Source organism: Pleurodeles waltl, chromosome 2_1, assembly GCF_031143425.1.
Source record: "Pleurodeles waltl isolate 20211129_DDA chromosome 2_1, aPleWal1.hap1.20221129, whole genome shotgun sequence".
NCBI lineage: Eukaryota > Metazoa > Chordata > Amphibia > Caudata > Salamandridae > Pleurodeles > Pleurodeles waltl.
Genome location: NC_090438.1, coordinates 18,902,540 through 18,917,257, shown reverse-complemented (window position 1 = coordinate 18,917,257; position 14,718 = coordinate 18,902,540). Strand labels below are relative to the sequence as shown.

Genomic DNA, 14,718 nt, shown 5'->3' with positions numbered 1-14,718 from the left:
AAGGTTTTTACCCATTCTGTGTCTATGGGAAAAAGTGTTCGTACATATGGCCCTATGGCCCTCATTTTGACCCTGGCGCTCTTTTCACCACCAGGGTTAATGTGGCAGTATCACAGCCAACAGACTGGCCGTGTATACCGCCACATTATGAGTCTGGGGGATTGGGCGCAGCCAACCCGCCACATCTCCACTCATGAACCATCAGGCCGGATATGTTCATCTACGACCCAGCTGTCCTTAGAAGACCGCTGGCGGCATTATGAGCCGGCCTACCGCCATGGTTTCCGTGGTGGTAGCACTGCCACGAAAGCTATGGAGGTAGGGCTACTGGTGAAAGGCTAATCCTTCCCTGTCACTGGTAGACGGCCCCCCCACCACTCTCAGCAATCAGCTGACCCTCCTAGAGTTACACGTCTGGCAGCATTCCTTCTGGTGTGGCGTTGCAGGTGGTAGCACCACCCAGGTGCCTCGACCACCAGCATGGCTACTGCCGTATATCCGCCCTAAATGTGCCAGAAACCCAGCAGTAACTATATTATGGCAGGAGGAAGTGTAGGAAAGAACCATCTTTCTTGGCATATTACCCCCATTTTTATCTGTATGTCAGTATGTTTTTGCCTGTCTCACTGGGATCCTGCTGGTCAGGACCCCAGTGCTCATAGTTTGTGGCCTAATGTGTGTGTTGTGAATACTACTTAACTGTGTCACTGATGTTCTGCTACTCAGAACCTCAGTGCTTATGCTCTCTCTGTTTTTAAATTTGTCACTATAGGCTAGTGACTTCAATTACCAATTTCAATTGGCACACTGGGCTCCCCTCATAAGTCCACATTATATGGTACCTAGGTACCTAGGGCATTGGGGCTCCAGGAGATTCTTATGGGCTGCAGCATTTCTTTTGACACCCATAAGGAACTCACACAAACCCTTTCACAGGACTGCCACTACAGCTGCGTGAAATAGTGCACACATTATTTCACAGCCATTTTCACTGCAGTTAAGTAACTTATAAGTCACCTATATATCTAACCTTCGTTTACTGAAGGCTAGGTGCAAAGTTACTAAGTGTGAGGGCACCCGTGCACTAGCAATGTGCCCCCACACAGTCCAGGGCTAATTCCCTGGACAATGTGAATGCGGGGACGCCATTACACGTGTGCACTACATACAGGTCAATACCTATATGTAGCTTCACAATGGTAACCACGAATATGGCCGTGTAAGATCATGGAATTGTCCCCCCATTCCAATATCTGGTATTGGGGAGCCAATTCCATGCATCCTGGGGGCTCCACCATGGACCCCAGTCCTGCCAAACCAGCTCTCTGGGGCTTGCACTGCAGCTACAGCTGCTGCCACCTCACAGACAGGGTTCTGCCGCCCTCCTGGGGTCTGAGCAGTTCAGTTTTAGGAAGGCAGAACAAAGCATTTCATTTGGGAGGAGGGTGTTACACCCTCTCCCTCTGGAAATAGGTGTTACAGGCTTGGGAGGGGTAGCCTCCCCCAGCCTCTAGAAATGCTTTGAAGGGCACAATGGTGCCCTCCTTGCATAAGCCCATCTACACTGGCTCAGGGACCCCCATACTCTGCTCTGGCTGAAACTGGACAAAGGAAAGGGGAGTGACCACTCCCCCGTCCATCACCACCCCAGGGGTGGTGCCCAGAGCTCCTCCAGTGTGTCTCAGACTTCAGCCATCTTGTTTTCCAAGGTGTGGGGACACTCTGGAGGCCTCTGAGTGGCCAGTGCCAGCAGGTGATTTCAGAGACCCCGCCTGATAGGCCTATACCTGATAAAATAGCCAATCCCCTCTCAGGGCTATTTAGGGTCCTCTGCTTTAGGGTTTCTCTTCAGATTCTTCTTGTAAGATTCCAGCAGGAATCCTCTGCAACTACTACTTCATCCTCTGACCTTGGATCGACCGCAGACTGCTCCAGGAACTGCTGTAACAGCATAAGGTATCCAGTAGGGCTACTTTTCCTCTGCAACTTCAACTCCAGCCAGCAATTGCAACAGTTTCCACGGTGTGTACGCTGTGGGGCCTCCCTTTCTTCACCCTGCACTAGAAGGACCAAAGAAATCTTCCTTGGAGTGACGGAGTCACTTCCCTGCTCTTGCACGCACCTTCTGAGGCGATGACCAGTTCTCTTGTACTCCTCTCCTGGCGACAAGCATGCTCCTTGGAACACAGGTGGTGGACCCCTTTGACACAGAATGTCCTAAGGTCCTGCTGTCCAAATTTGGAGGAGGTAAGAGCTTGCCTTCCTGTTAGCGACAGTACCCCTGTGCACAATGTCATCTTCACCTCCTGAGGCCTCTGTGCACTATTTTCAAGAATCCTTTGTGCACACCCGGGCCCAGGTCCCCAGCACCCTATCCTGTGACGCTCAACCGCTGAGTTGTCCTCCGGTGGCGTGGGACCTTCTTTTGTAGTGCTGCAACAACCGCAATGTGCACCTTCTTTGTCCCGTTGTCCTGGGACCTCTGTGGGTGCTCCATGGTCATATGTGGGTTCCCTCCAGTGTTGGGATCCCCCTCTGCCTCCTCAGTCAGGTCCCTCCTGGGTCCAGGCAGCACCACTTTGACGCAATCTACGACTTTGTTTGAACCAAGGCTTGTTGGACGAATCCAGCCCCGAAACTCGCCTGCATCAAACATCTCTTTGTGGGACATTCATTGCATCATGCAGGAACCCGCAGCCATCTTCCTTTGGTGCATTTCTGCAGTCTTCGTCCAACAGGGGACTCTTCTTTTGCACCCTCTTCTAGGTTGGCAGGGGCTCCTGTCCTTCCTGGAACTTCTTCAGACTTCTGGACTTGGTCTTCTTTCTTTGCAGGTCTTGAGGTCCAGGAATCCACCATTTGTTGTTTGCAGTCTTGCTTGGTTCTTGCAATAACTCTAATCACTACTTGTAGTGTGTCCTAAGGAAACTTGCAGTACTTTATTCCTAATTTCCTGGGCTCCAGGGTGGGGTATTTTACTCACCTGTGTGGTTTTCTTACTCTCCCAGCGATTCTCTACACGCTACACTTGTCTAGGGGGGAATTTGCGATTTGCATTCCACTTTCTTAGTATATGGTTTGTGTTGCCCCTAGACTTATTTTCTCCCATTGCATTTTATAGCATTTCCTATTGTTTGCACTATCCTATATCTAATTGCTTACTTTATTTTGGTGTCTGGTGTATATATTGTGTATTGTGGCGGTCTTCTGGCACCCATGGCTTTGGTGTCTTGCTCTGAGATTGCCAAAGTCATAATGAGGGCCCATACTTCTTCTAGCAAGTAGAAGGAAGTTTATTATTTTAACTATTTGTATTGGACATGTGTGCAAGTGATTGTGTACTGTAGCATCTGTATTGTGCCATCACTGTTTCTGCAACATTCTGAGCATCCAATGATGTTGTGGGAAGATTGGAGGCGCAGTTTTGAAGCATATTTAGGGGTAATTGGTGGTGATATTTGTGTCCCCAATTGTAAATTGGCATTACTCAAACATAATTTGGGTACAGAGGGTAGGAAGTGTTTAAAAATGGTATCATCCCCCAATAATCCAGTGATGAAAATGAGGAGGATGTAAATGAGGAGGTTATCAAAGCCTTAAGTGATCAATATAGCAAAAATGAAATGTCATATTAGAGGTTGAGAGGTTAACAATCATGTGAAACTATAGAACAGTATGTAGGACGTTTGCAGGTGCTAGCAGCATCATGAAAGTTTAACGATTTGCATGATGAAATCATACGTGATCAATTGAATAACCATACTAGAAGTCTTACAATTCAAGAAAAATAAATATGCATTGTGAACCTACATGAGAAAGGTCCATAACTGTTGCTAAGAAATTGAAAGATGCATCCTCTTACATCTCAGTGTTAAAATCTGAGAACAAATCTATGTTGAAATCAAAAAGTAAAGAGTCACAAGTAAATTGCTGTTAGGCAAGTTGCTAAAAGGTGAAGGTAGTGACAAAAAACAAATGTGCAAATCAAAGTCTTTTGTTTGTTATACATGAAATAATACAACTCAATGTTTTACTTGTGGAAGTTTAAGCATGTGGCTACATCAAAACTTATCCAGATGCAAAAGCCAAGTGCAACTTAGTTGGGGTGGAGCTACTGGCCCTAAGTAGGTGGTGGTTTCATCTAGTTTACCTGTAGACTGTCTCCTAGGAAATGACCTAGAGGCCTCAGGTTGGGCTGAAGTAGAGTTTATAACCCATGAATCCATGTTGGGCTTCCCCAATGAATTGCTTCCTTTGATGTCAGGTGAGATTAAAAAGCAAAGAAGAGAAGGAGCCCTGAAGCCTTAGGATCCTTCTCGCACCACAGGTAAAAAAAGGTTTCAAATATCCCCTTCCCACTCTACCACAAAGGATATCATTCCTGTGGTGGGAGACACCCCTCCTAGGGTGGAACCTGTATCCAGGGAATCAATAGCTTCACAGCTGGACTTCCAGAGGTAAAAGTACCTCTCTCTGGAGAATCTAAGTCAGAAAAGCATCCCTTCCCTCCCAGAGAAACAGCAGCCCTGTCCTTTGGGACAGCAACCCTGCCCTGCTCAACTCCAAGAGAGACAGCAACCCTGTCCCCTCTTAGAGCCATGGGGACAAACTGTTTGCCCTGCTCTAGCCTTGCTAAGACAGCATCCCTGTCTAGCATTACAATCCTTAGGACAGCAACCCCGTCCTGACATAGGATCCCTGGGACAGTCATCCTGCCCCACTCTAAAACTTTTTCATAACCTTAAAAATAAGGAATCTCAGAGTTCACACTTGCACTGTTCTCTAGCTAAACTTCGCCAAAGAGGGAGGTTCAACTCCCCACAGGGAAGGGAACATACAGTGGGTGATAAAGGGAGTAACCACTCTATTGCATATCTACTCTCCACTTACCACCACTCAGATAATAAAGGCTCAAATGGCCAAGGTAAGCCTTATTGTCCTTTGTTTTGGGGGCCGGGTTATGTAGAAAAGTAGCTTCTTTCTAGCATGGTTACCCCCAACTTTTGGCCTGTTTGTCAGTGTGTTTGACTGTGCCTTCTGGGACCCTGCTAACCAGGACTCCAGTAGTTATGCTCTCTCCCTCTAAATTTGTTTTTTGGATGCTGTTAACACAGAATTCCACTCATAATTGCCATCCTGGTGCCCTCTTATAGGTCCCTAGTATATGGTACCTAGATGCCCAAAGCTTTGGGATTCCAGGGGATCCCTACGGGCTGCAGCATTTCTTTTGCCATTTCTTTTGCCTCCCATAGGAAGGCCATACAAAGGCTTCTACAGGTTTGCAATCTGCACCAGGTCACTTATTAGTCATCCCTATAGCAGGCCTTCTAGCCCTGAAGGCAGGGTGCAGAGTACCTGTGTGTGAGGGCACATCTGCACTAGCAGAGGTGCTCCCACAACCTCCAGGACCATTTTCCCAGACCTCGTGAGTACAGGGACGCCATTTTACGAGTGCACTGGACATAGGTCACTGACTATTTCCAGCTCCACAATGGTAACTCAGAATATGGCCATGTTTGAAATCAAACATGTTGGAATCATACCCCAAGGCTTTTGCAAGCATTGATTGTATGATTCCATGCACTCTGGGGGCTCCTTGGAGGACCCCTTGTACTGCCATTACAGCCATCTGAGGTTTTCCAGGCAGCTCCAGTTGCTGCCACCTCTCAGACAGGTTTCTGCCCTCCTGTTGCCTGAGCATCCCAAGCCCAGGAAGGCAGAACAAAGGATTTAATTTGGGATAGGGGTGTTACACCCTCTCCCTTTGGAAATAGGCATTACAGGCTTGGGAGGGGTAGCCTACCAGAGCCTCTAGAAATGCTTTGAAGGGCACATATGGTTCCCTCCTTGTATAATCTAATCTACACCAGTTCAGGGACCTCCAGTTCCTGCTCTGGTGCAAAATTGGACAACGGAAAGGGGAGTGACCACTCCCCCGTCCATTACCACCCCAGGGGTGGTGCTTATAGCTCCTCCAGAGGGTCCCTGAGTTTTGCCATCCTGGATTAAAAGTAGGGAACTCTGGGAGCACCTGAGTGGCCAGTGCCAGCAGGTGACATCATAGCCCTCCCCTGATAGGTGCTTACCTGTTTAGGTGACCAGTTCCCCATTTCAGGGCTAATTAGGGTTTCTCCTTTGGGTGGTTCTTCAGATTTGGATTGCAAGACTCCAGCAGGAATGCTCTGCATCCTTTACTTCATCTTCTTACCGATGAAACTGCATCTGGATCCTCCAGGAACTCTATAAACTGCAACAAAAAAGCAAAGACGACTTCTGTAAAATTGTATCTTCAGCTCTTGCCAGCAACTGCAACTGTCTCCAGGTTGTGCATCCTCCAAGGACAGACTGTCTTCAGCTTGCACCAGAAGAATGAAGGAATCTCCCTTGAAGTGAAGGAGTCACTTCCCTGCTTCAGCAGGCACCCCTATGCAAAGATGACAGGTGACTTGGGTCCCCTCTCCTGACAAAGTGCATGGATAAAGCTTCATGGGTGGTGGACTGAAGTGGTCCCAAATGTCCTAACGTCCTACTGTCCAACTTTGGTGGAGGTAAGAGCTAGACTCCCCATGCAAGACAGTACCCCTGAACACCGCATGTTTTGCAGTTGCCAAGGCTTGTTGACATCCTTCCACGAAGTTCTTCGTGCACTGTGCAGCTCCGGGCCCCAAGCACTCCTCCTGCGATGCACAGCTTCCTGAGAGGTTCTCCGGCGGCCTGGGATCCCTTTGTGTACTGCTGCATGGGCCTCCTTATGCACCTCTCCTACGGTGGAGTCTGTATCCATGGAGTCAATAGCTACCACAACTGGATTTCCAAAGGTAAAAGTACCTCTCTGTGGAGAATCTAAGTCAGAAAAACATCCCAACCCTCCCAGAGAAACTTTAGTGCAGCACCCCTGCACTACCTCTAAAACTATAGGACAGCAGCCATGTCCTTATGTGCACACGCAGGCTGACATGACAGGCGCAGGCAAAGGCCCTCTCACTGCCAATAGCACAGGTCAGTGAGCCCTAATTACAGCCATCGATAGCCAAAGAGGCAAGGTGCATTGTGTTAAGTTTGGACATGCATGTGCAAGCTTATTTGGCCCAGTGGTAGCATTAAAAATGTAACACTACGGCAAGTGACTGGCTGTCCATAGGACTGTTATTTTAAACATTTTATGCGGACCGCCCTTCAGTTTGCTGTTATCTCTACAGTAATACTTATACTGCTTTTCTCTCACTTTTTGTGCTACTTCTCTAGTATCATAGCACTTGTTCGTCACACCTTTCATCCATGCAGTCCAAGCAATAGTTGCTGGTTTCCTTCCTCTACGGGCAAACCCCAGAAGTCCAGCTCCATGATGGCCCAACCAAAACACCATGCTTTTCAATCAATCAATCAGTCAGGGAATTTGTAAAGCACACTACTCACCCGTGAGGGTCTTAAGGCGCTGAGGGGGGCTTCTACTGTTCGCACATCCATGTCTTGAGATGTCCCCTGAAGGTAAGGAGGTTCTTGGTGTGACGCAGGTGGGTGGGAAGAGTGTTCCAGGTCTTGGCGGCAAGGTGCGAGAACGATCTGCCGCCAGTGGTTGTTCTGCAGATGCGTGGGATGGTGGCGAGGGCAAGGTCGACGGAGTGAAGCTGTCAGGTCGGGGTGTAGAAGGAGAGCTGTCTGTTGAGGTATTCTGGTCTGGTATTGTGCAGTGACTTGTGAGCGTGGGTGAGGAGTTTGAAGGTGATTCTCTTGTTAATGTGGAGCCAATGTAGGTCTCTCAGGTGGGCTGTGATGTAGCAGTGGCAGAAATGTCCAGGTTGTGGAGTGTGGAGGCGTTCTGGATGTGTTGCAGTTTTTTCTAGAGTTTGGCCATGGTTCCTGTGTAGAGGGCATTGCCGTAGTCCAGTTTGCTGCTTACGAGGGCTTGGGCGACTGTTCTTCTGGTTTCAGTGGGGATCCATTTGTAGATTTTCTGAAGCATGCGGAGGGTGATGAAGCAGGAGGAGGAGATGGCGTTGACTTGCTGGGTCATAGACAGTGAAGAGTCCAGGATGAATCCCAGGTTGCGTGCATGGTCGGTGGGTTTCGCTGCAGTTCCCAGTGAGGCACATCACCAGGAGTCGTCCTGTGTGGAGAGGGTGGAGCCAAAGATGAGGACCTCAGTCTTGTTGGAATTCAGTTGCAGGTAGATGTTCTTCATTCATTTGGCGATGGCCTTCATTCCTTCATAGAGGTTGGTCTTGGTGGTGTCCTTGGTGAGGTAGAGGATCAGCTGAGTGTCATCGGCGTATGAAATGATGTTAAGGTTGTGAGATCAGGCAATGTTAGTGAACGGAGCCATGTAGACGTTGAAGAGGGTCAGGCTGAGGGAAGAACCTTGGGGAAGGCTGCATATGATTTTGATGGCTTCAGAGCGGAATGGAGGGAGGCGGACTCTCTGAGTTCTGCCGGTGACAAAGGAGGTGATCCAGTCCAGGGCTCTGTCGCGGATCCCTGCTTCGCTGAGGCTTGTGCTTAGGGTGTGGTGGCAGATGGTTTTGAACGTGGCTGAGAGTTCCAGGAGGATGAGAGCTGGGGTTTCGCCGTTGCCCAGTATGGTTTTGATGTCGTCAGTGGCGGCGATGAGGGCAGTTTCGGTGGTGTGGTTGCTGGGGAATCCGGATTGGGATGGGTCCAGAGTGTTGTTTTCCTCGAGGAAATGTGTCAGTTGTTTGTTGACAATTTTCTCTGTGACCTTTGCTGGGAAGGGGGGAAGGGGGGAAGGGAGATGGGCCAGAAGCTCTTGAGGTCCTTTGGGTCCGCCTTGGGTTTCTTGTGGAGGGTGTTGATCTCGGCATGTTTTCACCTCTCCCGGAAGGTGGCGGACTCAAAGGAACTGTTGATCATCTTCCAAAGTTGGGGTGCGATGACAGAGCTTGATTTGTTGTAGATGTGGTGAGGGCAGGGGTCAGATAGTGAGCCAGAGTGGATGGTGTTCAATATTTTGATGGTGTTGTTGTCGTTGACGTGGGTCCAGGAGAGCAGAAGGCTCATGGATGTCTGCGATCTTGCAGTAAAAGAAGGTGGCTAGGGAGTCGCAGAGGTCTTGTGATGGCGGCATGTTGTTGACATTGGAGCCGAAGTTGGAGAGCTCTTTCACTATGTTGAAGAGTGCCTTGTGGCTGTGTGCATTGTTGTCGATGCGTTCTTTGAAGGCGGCTCTCTTGGCAGTTCGGATGAGTTGGTGGTGTCTGCGGATGGCGTACTTGAAGGCTGTGTGGTTGTCCAGTGTCTGATCTTGGCACCACTTCTTTTCGGGTCTTCGGCATGTTTTCTTAGATTCTTGGAGGTCAGCGGTGAACCAGAAGGCCTTTCTGTCGGTGCATCTGTTGGAAGGATTTTTGATCAGGGCGAGAGTGTTGGCACTGTCGTTGATCCATTGCCTGAGGTTGCGGGCAGCTGTGCCAGTGTCGGTGATATTGATGGGTGGGTTCCGGGAGAGGGTAGTATAACACGATTCATGTACCCAGGCTTACCTACTGTGTACCCATGTGGCATCCTCAGAGGATGCCCACCGAGTTGCCAGTTTTCGCCTGCCTTGGTGGGCTTTCCTGAGAGTTTGCTGCTAAGAAGGAGTACTGACCACATGCTCGGGAGTATGGTCCACTCACAGAGATCGGATCAAAGGCCTGTGCCAGAAGGAGGTTGTACCTCCACCCTGCCATAATGGCTAGTGATTAGACCCATCATGGCAGTGAGCTTCAAAATCTGCACTGCCACTGCTGGACAAAGGAATTTGTTCCCGACTTGAGGACAAAACCTACCCCAGCCCCAGGCACCTTTTGAGATGGGTAGATGGGAAAATTAGCTAGTCAGGAGGTGGACACTCCCCGTAGGCTGACCACACCTCCAGGGGTGGGCCAGTTGGAGTGTACCGTGGCGGGTGGCCTGTGCCATCTTGAAAACACATATTCCTCCAAGTAGCCTGATGGCTCTTTGCCACTTTACCAGAACTGAGATAAGGTTTATGAGTGTGAATGTGATGTCCACTTCTGGGTAACATGTTAGTATAACCTGGTAAGACCCCCAGTCATATCACATAATACTGTCACCTTGCTACAACTCCCCACTGAGCTTTGATGGCAGGGGCAAACATGTTAGGAGTCAGATAAAATCTTGCAGAGAATATTTTTTCTGCACATGGCATGATGGAGCATGGGTCTGATTTCTGAAATCTGTACACACAAAGATATTGCTATTTTATTATTATTATTATTTAGAGTAAACTGCTCATCTACACCACAGTCTCCAACCTTTTGAGCTTCTTATGTTCAATGGAAATAATCCATAGCTACTAATACTATTAGAAGCAGATTTAAGAGCCCCAAGCACCTCCTTGTGCCACATTAGCATCATTTTGTTTATGCTAATGTGGCCCAATGAGGCCAAAATCACAGCACCAAATTTACAAAGTGGCACAATTCATGGATTGCACCACTTTGTAATCCTTTGCACTACATTATGCCTGTGCCAGGCATAATGTATGTAGAGGGGTTTTTCTCCTATTAGGGGGCTGAAAAATGGTGCAAAGAAATCTTAGAGATTTCTTTGAGTCATCTTTTTCGGCTCAAAGCAGGAGTTAAAAGGAGACAGTGGGTGTTGCAGTAGGCGTTTCACCACAACACCCATTGCTTTAATGCTTCCCCAGATTTACGAGAAGGAGTAAATCTGTGGAAGCACCAAAAAATAACCCCACCCCAGGGGTGGCATTATTGTGACAACCCGAGGAGGATTGATTTTACTTCCCCTCATTTTTTGCTTTTTCTATGTGTGCTATATCCTACAGCACACATAGAAGAAGCAAACTACTATGGATGATTGCTTATATGCAGGAAGATGTCCATTCGTACACATAAACAATTATTCCAAAATTATGCTTTGGTACTTCTATGTGTGCTGCATTTTGCAGCACACATAGAAGTGCCAAATCACCATAGTCGAATGTTAATGTGCAGGAAGGGACACCTTCCAGAACATAAACAATCTATCCCCTCAACGCAGACACCCTTGCACTATGGTGCAAGGATGTCTGCTTTGGCGCAGGCAGCTAAATGCAGAGCTGGCACAGGGGTAAACACAGGGGTGTGCCGTATTCCTGTAAATATGGAGCTCCTACTTTTGGCGCACCACCATGTATAAATCATGGCCTTAGTGTTTTAACACCCATGCAGGGTTATCAGCAGTGATTGCATAAGTGCATCAGGCAGGTTGCCAGCTAGTAAAACACGTTTCATCAATTTGGAATGCTCTGATGTAAGTAATACATAAGAGCCATAGCTGCAATGCCTTCAGTGTTGCTCAATCAAACGCTCTCTCCAACGTGCTATCATCCTGGCTGTACTAACTAGCCAGGATGGGATAAAGTTACCTGTCATTAGTGATGCCACAAAAGTGGGTGAAGTATATTTTTTAGAACCTCTTCTTCTTTTTTGAACATGATAGTACCCATTGAATGCTGTTCACTGCACCAGATTTTTAAGCAAACCTATACATAACTGCACTTTAACTTTTAGCGAATTTCTGTGTTTTAATAATTGTCAGTGTGCTAGTGTCTTTTGTGTGTTAAACTTTAACATTTATTGTGCATACATTTTGGCTGTGACTTGTCGGTAACAGCTGCAGCATCTGGAGAAAATATATGGCCTTCTTCACAAAGGTAAGGTTAGACCAAAAGTCTAACTTAGACCAAAAGTCTAACTTTACTACTTTTCAGAATTGACAAAGATGAAGTTAGACCAAAAGTCTAACTTAGACAAAAAATCCAACTTTACTATGTTTCAGTATTCGGGAAGTTAAGTTACTACTGGTAACTTTAGTACATGTTAAACTTAAACCTTTGTTTTTTTCAGTGAATTTATAGATATAGATATATTTAAATCTGTGGGGCTGATTGACAGTTTGGCTAAAGGGTTACGCTGTCACAAGGACGGCCGATATCCCGCCTGCTGAAATATAAATCCCATAGGATATAGTGGGATATTTATTTTGGCGGACAAGATATCTCTCAATGTTGTGATGGAGTAACCCCTCCGTCCAACTCTAAATCAGGCTCTATATCTAGATAGATAGTTAGATAGATAGATAGATAGATAGATAGATAGATAGATAGATAGATAGATAGATAGATAGATAGATAGATAGATAGATAGATAGATAGATAGATAGATAGATAGATAGATAGATAGATAGATAGATAGATAGATAGTTTTGGTTATAAAGTTAGAGTTAAAATGTGCATGCTTGGCTGCTTCTAACAAATTTGTGATTATCCATTAAAGGGGTCAGAGTTGAAAGGGGGCATCACAAAAGGGTCCACTTCTTAACAAATCTGATACCCTTTCGTAAACATGCACGGTACATGAAGGTTTATCCAGATCAGTCAAGGGGCTACTCATTTTCAATTAGGGTTGAAAAAATCTGACTTGCTAACAACTTTAGTGCCTTATCACAAATCTTCATAGCATTTGTCAGCCCATATTTATCTCACTCTTTAAATATTGAGATCCTTACTTATAAGCCCCTAGTGGCACACTGCGCCAATGGAGCATCATTTTTTAACACTCTGGTATTGCAGTGTGCCGCCCTTATTTACAAGGCCATGCAACGCTACCTTGTGTGGCTTTTCTTGGCCTTGTAAATATGGCCTCCTTGAAAGGGCCGTTCCATGAGTGTTGCTGTGGGTGGACCCATGAAACCTGACATCATTTGATGCATTTTCAGATTTACAAGGCTGGTAATACGTCAGATTCCAACACCACCTCCGTGGTGGTATTAAAGTGGCCGAACGGGGAGAAATAACATTATTTCTTCCTATTTTTTCCTCTTCATATGAGTGCTGCATTCTGCAGCACACACAGAAAGAGGAAACAACATTATTAATTGTTTATGTGCAGTTTACGCGCCAGCACAGAGGAAAGTACAGGGATGCTTTGTCACATCCTTGTAATGAGGCCCTGAGTTTCATGCAAGTACACCAAGTAGAGGCACAGTTAAATCCTTGCATTATGATGATAGAATGGGTCAGATTATCAAATGGGTCAGATTAGCAAGACTATTTTCTGAGCTGCACTGTGTCAAGTGGAGACAGCATAAATACACTGTATTTACAAGGATATGGCACATTCCTGCTCTCTCTCCCTGTGTGGCTGCACCAGTAGATGGCCAGTGCCAATGCAGACCCTCCCTTTTGTCATAGAGCATGGGAGCATGCATTGCAGGCAGAATTGTTTTTGTGCAGGAAGGAACACCAGTACCCACAGGAGATAGAAAGTTGATGATTTATTGAAAGAGAAGTATTACATACCCACAGAGAAGGTTTTGTTCAGCAGTGGAAATAAATCATCAATTGTGTCTTTCAGGAAGTCAGATCCCTCTGCAGTAAACTGCATCATCATAGTCCTGGCATCAAAGTAGCGATCTTGGAGCTCCTTCTGACTTGAAAAAGATGCCATGTCAGTAACAGCACTAGCCAAACTCTTCTTTGCCAATGTGTGAACCCATTCTTATAGTGAAATATCTAAATTGTAGATTTTGAACAAACAGACAGAAGTTTATATGCATTTGATTTAAAACTCATTCCAAATTCGTTTTTTCATTTGTTGACAGGAACTGAACAAATAATTGGCATTCATGATGTTTACTAAACCCAGGGTCACATTTAACATCTTTTTTTTTTGTTTCACAATACTACAGAGGTAAAAATAAACATTTGTGGCGACTTTTGAAGAAAACACAAATAACATTGTACATATGTGGTGCTGAAATATACGGAAATTACATTTGACCCTTTACACAATGAGAGGACTGGAGCCCCTGTCCCTATGGGAGAACCAGGAAGGCCATTACTAGGAAGGGAAAAGCCAGTCGGAGGGGAGGGGGCTCCTGCATCAAACATACAGTTCAAGTGTTCAAAACAGGGTGTATGACGATGCATCGAAGCATAACAGCAATGAGGGTCAAAAGACCGAAGTCGCATCAGTGATCCAAAGAGGTCAGCACTATTGATGAGGAGAAGAAAGGACCTGGGGAAGGAGGTAAGAGCAGAGAAGGAGTTCCATCGTAGGAAATCGCCAGAAGATGGTGGCCGTGAACAAGTTCTGGTGGGGAAACAGGTAATGTGGTCCGAAACCCATTATGTAGAATAGTGATATGCTGGCAAAGTAATGGTAGTAGTATGAGAAAGAATAGGACACCATGGAAAACAGTACAAGGCAGAGTCTCACTGTAATGAATGTAGAGCCCTTGAGCCGCAGGAGTGATATGGATGATGTTGAGTAGATGGGATGGGATCGCAAAAGCAGCCACTGAAAGTAGAAAAAGAGGAGAATGCGGGGCAGGGGGGACAAAGACTGGGGAGTGACCAGTGAAGGGGGTGCGGGTGGGAATAACAGATTTATGTTTCAATAAAAAGAGAGACTAAGAGGGGCTGAGGGGTATGTATGTATGTGTGTGACAGAGGGGAGGGGGGAACAAAGGGGAGGGTGGATGGGGTGGGACGTGAACAAGGGGGGAGGTGGATAATGGTCGGGGGCTAATGGCTTACAGAGGGTCTACTTCATCCTGGAGAAAAGGTGCCCATGTGCGGAGGAATATATCCACATGGTCCTATCAATCGTAAATGATGTGTTTGTACGATGCTGTTTGATGCTGATATCCATTCGTTGTGCGTGAGGAGTATAGGGGATCCCCAATGTCTAA

The 14,718-nt window shown here is 46.7% G+C and overlaps 1 protein-coding gene across 1 annotated transcript in view; it reads right to left on the bottom strand.

Annotated features, from left to right (window-relative positions):
* The window catches only part of LOC138258044 (indolethylamine N-methyltransferase-like), a 29,437-nt gene extending 15,920 nt beyond the window's left edge, over positions 1 to 13,517 (bottom strand). Inside the window, exon 1 of the mRNA XM_069205913.1 lies at positions 13,325 to 13,517. Coding sequence (XP_069062014.1) covers positions 13,325 to 13,472 — 148 coding nt within the window. The 5' untranslated portion in view covers positions 13,473 to 13,517. The remainder of the gene's footprint in view (positions 1 to 13,324) is intronic.
* Positions 13,518 to 14,718: the final 1,201 nt, after the last annotated feature.